Here is a 7,588-nt window from a genome sequence, read left to right on the forward strand (position 1 = left end):
CTATATATCTTCAAGATGAAGTCATATGAGTAAGGGCATGCACAATGGTTGATAAGAAGCTATTTTCTTATGCCTTCCACATCATTTAGAGAAAGCAAAAGACATGTTGTACAATGTATTATCTTTATCTCTAGAAATTAATGTCTGCATGCTCCTAAATAATTATAGTGATTAAAGATAGTGTATGACTTATACTTCTAGAGAGTATTATGGATTTGATACTAGTGTATGATAGTACCTTCATAGTGCATATTACCACTGATTTGTCCTTTAGATGACCTCATTGATTGTTTTGTATGTCTCATAGCAGCACCTCATTTATTATGATACACTATCATGATATAATATTTAGTATCATTATTTCCTCATTTAATGATATGCTATGTCAGCAATATAGATCAACGATAGTTTGATTTTGGCGCGTCTAGTTTCCATTATATGGTTATATGAAACAAGACATACCAAATTTTAGGCCGATCCATGTCTATGAAACACTAGATCAGTGAAGTAACTTTGGGCAATCATAAACTCATAGATTTAATTAGGACCATCATGAAAAATCAAGTAACTTCAGGCCATAATCTAAAGCAAATCAGCCATGGAAAACAAAATCCGTGAATAAATATAAGGAAGTACTCTACAGATTTGATACTATTTTTCCGCTTTTGCTATTTGTCAGTTGCATGAATTTTATTTTGTGTAAGTCACCTTTTCTTCTTCTTATGTTCTCTGAAAATTTATTCACGGACAATTCTTGAAACCCTAAATATATTATGTTAGTGCCTTTTTTTTGTAGTAGTAGTCAAGATTTCCAACACAAATTTAATACTCGAAAGATCAGTTGGCATCAATCTTGAGCGTTTAGCAATATCCATCGTATCCTTGGAGTACAAAATTAAGCAGATAAACAGCAGATCAGCTGCCAAATTATTCAAAGAAAGCATTTTTTTCACATTATGTTTGCAAATTTTCAAAGCATGAAAGCAAGTATTATTCCAGGCACGGGCTCGATTACTACATATAGCTAGCGCACTCGTGCTGCACAACTAATTAACGTGCGTACTCCATTGATCCCACGGACGGATCAATCACCGGAAGTTTACGATGGATCGGTAGGTCTTGCCGGCCTGCCAGCCAGTGGGGATGACATTGCGGGCGACGAGCTTCTTGCCGGAGCCGGAGGTGAGGCGGAACGATATGGGTGCCTGCAGGGTGGACCCCGCGTTGTACTTCCACACGGCGCCCCACGACTCCTGCATCGGCGCCCAGCTGCCGCCGCGCTGCTGAAGCTCGACCGCAGACAGGTCACCGTCGCCGGCCTCGTCCTCGATGAGCACCGCAAGGTAGTTGGGGTTGGAGCCGGCGTCCACCTTGAAGGCGATGTCCAGCCCATGCCAGTTGCACGGGACCCTGCGAGCGAAGAAATCAAAGAGATGAGGATCACACGAACAATGCCAGTGCACGTAGGCATAAGTGTGTGCGCTAGCTAGCTATTTAAGCGAGAGCTTACCGGTTGTACTGGATTCTAAGCTTGCCGACGTTGCGGAGGTTGTCGTCCTGTCCAGGCTTGGCCATGGCGCCGAACGCTTTCCCGCTGAGGTCGAAGTGCGCAGCCTCGGCCTGGCACGGCCCGCCAGGGCACTGGTCTGTGACGACCACGGTCACCGGGGACCCGGAGCAAGCGGGATTGCCGATGCATCGAACCTGATAGCAAGCGCCGCAGCCCTTGCCGCCATTGAAGATGGAGGAGCCACCCGCCGTGATCATGGCGGAGAACGGCGGCTGCTCCACGTCGCCATGGTACCCGCACGCACCACCTGCGGCACGCCCATGCACGCGTCAGTACTCGATCACTACGAATACACGTAAACAACTACTACTATGTAGTATTGTATGTACGCGTCCTAGCATGCATGCACTCTCATCATGGAGGTCGATCTGCATGTGACTATATACAAATATACCTACCGTCAGAGCCGGCGCCGTGGCGGGGACCGTACCACGTCGCGCCGCCGTCAGACCAGCCGGAGACGCTGGGCGGATGGAGGATGAGGAGGCAGCTGCTGGCTAGAGCCACGAAAGCGAGGAAGGAAGAAGAAGCCATGCTCACGCTGAAGAATATACGATTACTCCGGGTACGTTAGAGCAAGGAGAGTCTCTCGCCATGTATTTATAGGCAGCAGACGGCCAGAGGGATCGCGCGCTGATTACATGCCGATTGGAGGAGAGTTTTCCGTTTATTCAATTAGCGTATCCTCAAAGATTTTTTAACTTCCTGAAAACAAAGCATCTTTGCAGGGATTCTATCCGTTGTTTGTCTGAGAAACAATTGTAGCTCAATCAGTGATGTATCCGTCAGATCTTATATGTGGAAATTTATTCAAAACTTTCCTTTTATAATTTTTTTTTTAGAATCTTCTTTTATAAGTTTTGGTAGTATTTATTTTCTCTCCGTTGTTCTTCATGGCCTATATATATATGCTCTGGGCCAAGAAGATTATGTGTATGTAGCAGATTTGTCTGGGGAAATCCCTACTTGCCGCATTTATATGACAAACTAACGAGGATGGCCCGGCCCATTTGCGTGGAGAAGTATCCGGTTTTGAAACCTTCTGGAAGGCCCCAGTCGGTTTATAGCGGTTGTGGGAACCTTCCAGAAGGTAACAAACCGATTTTTTTTTCTGTCTTTTAATTTCGTTTTTTCTTTTCTTTTTTGTCATTTTTGTTTTATACTTTCTTAAAAATGTTCATGGATTCAAATTTTATTGTTCAAAAGTTCAAAAAGTGTACACATTTCCAAAAACTGTCCGAAAATTTCAAAAAAATTGTTCAGAAATTAAAAAAAATTCCCATTTTCCAAAAAATCATCTATTTTAAAAGTGTTTGAGTTTCGAAAAAATGATCCTTTTTTCAAAAAAAATCAGAATATTAAAAAAATGTTTCTGTTTTCAAAAAAAAAATAGATTCAAAGATTGTTCGTGTTTTCCAAAATGGCAGGTCAGCGACTCGTTCTGGTGGCGACAAAGATCGCTTGGTGCTCCAGAGACCTTGATGTAATTTTCATTATGTTTGGAGAGTTTGAACTTTGATGATAGATCTGAATCTTTTTCGCAGAAAAAATATACAACAAATATGAAGCTTCCTACATTATAATCATGCAATATTGATGTGTGTTAATGATACATCGGCACCATCTTGCAATAAAAGAAAATAGGCTGCCAGCAAACTCGAAACAATCATGCAAGATTTCAAAGCATACGAAAGCAAAATGATAGAACTTTGTGCATGGTTGTAATAATGGCTGTAAAATCAACACTTGGTGCCACCGTAGATGGGAACATGGTTGAAGCCAATTACTCCAAAGACGCAAGTGTGAGTCTTGTGCCTCCACAGTATAATTGTGTGATGTATACATCAGGATAAACTCCTTCCCCAAGAACATTTCTGCAAACGTCTAAATGGTATTCCATCCGCTTTAAAATACTTGTCATGGTTTTAGTTAAAGTACATATGAACAAAATTACCGTATGGACACAGCAGGATAAACTCCTCCCCTCAAGAGAAAAGAAATGTGACGTCACGAAACATACAAATGGCAACCTTGTAGTATCAATCTTCGCATAATGAAAAAAAATGTTTCTACGGATTCTAAGAAGATATTATTTTTAGGGTTTGTAGATCTTACTCAGTATTTTTAGGTACAACATGGAATTACGCCAGTGAGGCCTGGTTTGGCAGGCCGGGGCAGGCCAGAAATTTCAAAGATCATACTTTCTGGGCCGAAAATTTCCCAACTTACTCCGGGTTTTGCCCCGGGCCAGCCCGCCCCGATCCCAGATTCTCGTCCCGATTGAGCCCTTGAGGGACGCGCAGTTTATTCTCCTGCGCCGCAGCCGCCTCCAGCCGTTTATCGCCGGCGCGTTGATCGGCTTCGGCGCCGCTCTGGCTTACGCACCGCAACCGCCGACCTCCGCCACGGCCTCTGCCACGCCTTCTTGTTTTTCTTTTGTTACAACGGCGTCCTGGTGTGCTGGAATCCGTTCACGACGACTGTTTCCTGAGCTGCGCTTGGTTCCAAACGAAACTACGGGAGAAAGAGAAACATGAGAACTTACTGTGGCTAATAGTTTTCCCCTTCTTTTGTGCCAAGCCCTCTCCTTTAGTCCTATTCCATCAGCAGTGCTACTGCATCACAAAGAACATACTATCACAACTGAAAATTACTCAACAGCAGTTCAAAGTCCTGTTTGGCTGTTCGGTAGCTGCTATGCTTGCATCATTATTTAGTTACCTTTCTATCTCATACTGTGAACTTGTGAAGACTATGCCCCCTGTGAAGATCATGTTCAGCACACTGTTTTATCATCTTCCTGCAAGAACTAGTACTGCTGCCTTAAAAAGAACAGCGCAACTGCACCTGGAAACTTGATGTAGAGACACCATCATGTTTGCACTGTTTTACTCTGTATTTTCGTGTGAAATAAGACATACTCAGGATTCTATTTTCGATGTTGGAGCTTTCCTGTGGTCTGGAGTTTGCCATGGAAGCATTTGTAACATAAATTTATACAAACTAACATTCATCTTCACTTCTTCAGCCCCTCGAACACTAAAACTTCTGCATTCTAGGGTGTCTTGTGTAGGCTTTTTACCTCAAAATTACTTTGCTGCTGTTAGAGTTTACTATGGATTAAAAAAGAAATTACAGATCTGATCACAATACTTGAGTTAATTTCCCTACTGCTACTTGCTATTATTTTTCATCCATATGTCTAATCCAGGGCCGGCTTTAATTTGGTTTTTAAATGTTTACTAAGATAATCCAGTGAAGTCTAAATCCATTATTAATGCTAGAGGGAAACCATTATAAGTATATACAAATGCATATCTGTTTGACTATAGAGTAGTTGCACGTTGTCGCCATCCCTAACCACCTTGAAAGGTTAATCCTTGGATTTTTACATCGTCCAGCTGAAAGTCTACTCAAAGAAGCTACCTATGAGGACTCCTGGGCATGCTAAGAAGGTAATTACAATGGAACAACTGACTTTTGTTCATCAGTTGTTATCCTGATGGTTAGGTTGCAGACTGGTGTCATTGGCCCCAAACAACTATACTTCCTGCTCTAATTTTGTCACTGAGAACTTGTATGTCAGTATGTATTCTCAACTACATTAACATTTTTAAGGTGAAAAATGTGACGAATGATGTAATTGATGGCAAGCGGGGCATGATCTACATTCCAGACCAGAAGGTCTGTGTCTAATTTGTTTTATTAATAGTTGTGAAGTTTAAATTAAACCTACTGGTATACTTAATCTGCTTCATGTTCTTTTTTTACTGAAAGATTTCAAAATTGACCTTAACAAAAGACATAAAGGGTCTGAAGCGCGAGCGCCGTGATGCCAAGAAAAACAAGGGGCATTCGAAGAAGCAAAAGGTCAACCCTGAGTGAATAATACAGTCATCATATAGTGTCCGAACATATTCTGTTTTCCAACATCAATATCATTAATGCTTGTTCCAGAGTTACTGAAGTCTGCACTGCGGTATTGAGTTAGCTAGGTACTCCCTCCGTCCGATAATATAAGAGCGTTTTTGACACTAGTGGGACGGAGGGAGTAGTTCTGTGTCAATTTTTAGATATATAATGCAGCTTACGATGCTATATGTCATGGTTCGGTTCATGATCTTGGCCTCTGTCACCATAATAGTCCATGTTCTTTGGCTTCAGTTATGTACTGTAGGTCTTTATCATCGATCAAAATAAAGTTTCACTATTCTTGTTTCGGAGTTGATGTGACAAGTCAGATGATAACGTTTTGTATCAGTCTAAACTCTGACGAAGCTTGCTTCTACAGCTTAGTATTTTTTTTTACTTTATGCCCTTTAATTAGATTTGTGTTGTATACTGTGTTCAACATTTGCCGAGATAAATCATCGATCTTCCAATTCTGTAACAGTTTATGCAGTCAGTCAACATCCCACTCAGTACAGATTCCATTGCTGCCTGCCACTAACGTTAACTCTGTTTCAACATTTTATTTTCAGCCGAGGAAGAAGAAGAAGAAGCCCGCTCCCAAGAGTGCAAAATGAAGGCGAGTGAAAGCCATGACTCAAGTGACACGCACCAGCTGAACCAATTGTCTCCTTAGCGTCTTAACATCGTACGTAAAATTTAAGCTCTGTACTGGCTACCTTAAAGTCACTGCTGGGTTTAAACACCTTAATCATCACAGCAATCTTTTGAGAATAGTTTCTGCCAAATGCAAGGTCTTGTGTATGGGTTTGGTAGTTTTGCACACACAAAAAAAATTATGAGTAGATTTTTAATTGTAGTACTGCTGTTTGCACCATCTTATCTCAGTATAGCAGGCACTGCCTATCAACCAACAACCATTGTAAAAGGCGATTGGGGATAGGGGAGGATTGCGGATGAGAGGGAAAATTGGGGATTGTTACATTAAAGCAAGGCTTTATTACTAGCCATTGTTGGGCATTTCGCCTCGTACAAACTCGGCGACCAGTGTCGGAATTCCAGTTCCAAACCAAGGATGATCAACACAGCAGCTACAACCTTGGCCATAGAACCCTCGATCCGTTGGTGATTGGGTGGGTGTTTTAAGTCTTCACCCACACAAATCATAACCTGATTCACCGCATCATCCTTCATACAATATGCAGCTATGTTCTTTTTTTCCCTGCTGTCGTGTAGTACACGAGACACGTGAAACAGGGCACGAGTAGCAGGAGAAGATGAGATATGCCGTAGGCGTAGGTCCATAGCAGAATCAGCAAATTTTGGCAGATGTTGCTTTGCTCCCTGCCAATCACAACACACACATCAGTGTATTTCAGCACAACCCTCAAACTCTGGATATACACCTGACGAATTCTGTCATAAAAAGGAGAAATAGTAATTTATAAACCGGTCGAACTCGTGCAGACGCTCTGGTGCTTCTCCTTGGCGAGCCAGGCGTCTTCCATGGCGCAGTAGTTATTCATCAATTCGGAGAGTCCGGCCATGGTTCTCGGCCGGTGATGGATGAGGTCCCTGTAGAGCCACTCTTCTTTTATGTTGTTATTTCTGAATGCTGTCAGGGCGTCTCTGTCACTGCAATCTGGGGTCGGTGAATCGGTTCTGCAAGGATCCATTTGTAATTTTCTTTATTTTTGGGTTGTGTTGTACTACTGGTTCCCCTTTTTTTACGAAAAGTCATGTGGCCTATTCGTGAAAAAAGGGGACCAAAACTACCGAACCATCTCATCTGACTTTTGAATTACGAGTGACAAATCTCAGATGTCTGTTTGTCCGGTGTTCTCGGGACAAAGGTCATGCCAGCGCCGATCTGATCGCCCATCTTGATCGTCATCGGATCGATGCAACTATATAGCAAGACCTACATGCGCCACTAATGACGAAGTCGATTCCAGCAGATCTCTGATAGGGGGTCTCGAACTAGTGGCCTAGATGTGATGGTAACAGAGACAAGAGATTTTTACCCAGGTTCGGTCTTTCCGAGGAGATAAAACTCTACGTTCTGCTTGTGTTGTATTGATTTGGGATGAAGTACAAAGTACAAGTTGA

At 42.4% G+C, this 7,588-nt stretch overlaps 2 protein-coding genes across 2 annotated transcripts; one reads left to right on the forward strand and one right to left on the reverse strand.

Moving 5' to 3' along the window:
* Positions 1-1,088: 1,088 nt before the first annotated feature.
* Positions 1,089-2,026, reverse strand: LOC109761532 (putative expansin-B14). Its single transcript, XM_020320356.2, has 3 exons — positions 1,969-2,026; positions 1,511-1,817; positions 1,089-1,410 (listed from the first exon to the last, which is right to left on the reverse strand). Exons 2-3 carry the CDS (start codon positions 1,765-1,767, stop codon positions 1,089-1,091), a joined length of 579 nt encoding a protein of 192 aa, XP_020175945.2. The 5' UTR covers positions 1,768-1,817; positions 1,969-2,026.
* Positions 2,027-4,998: 2,972 nt separating this feature from the next.
* Positions 4,999-6,818, forward strand: LOC109761529 (ribosome production factor 2 homolog). Its single transcript, XM_020320352.4, has 4 exons — positions 4,999-5,025; positions 5,189-5,254; positions 5,348-5,440; positions 6,052-6,818. The coding sequence occupies exons 1-4, from the start codon at positions 4,999-5,001 to the stop codon at positions 6,094-6,096; spliced, it is 231 nt and encodes a 76-aa protein (XP_020175941.1). The 3' UTR covers positions 6,097-6,818.
* Positions 6,819-7,588: the final 770 nt, after the last annotated feature.

This window comes from Aegilops tauschii, chromosome 2 (assembly GCF_002575655.3).
Source record: "Aegilops tauschii subsp. strangulata cultivar AL8/78 chromosome 2, Aet v6.0, whole genome shotgun sequence".
Lineage (NCBI taxonomy): Eukaryota > Viridiplantae > Streptophyta > Magnoliopsida > Poales > Poaceae > Aegilops > Aegilops tauschii.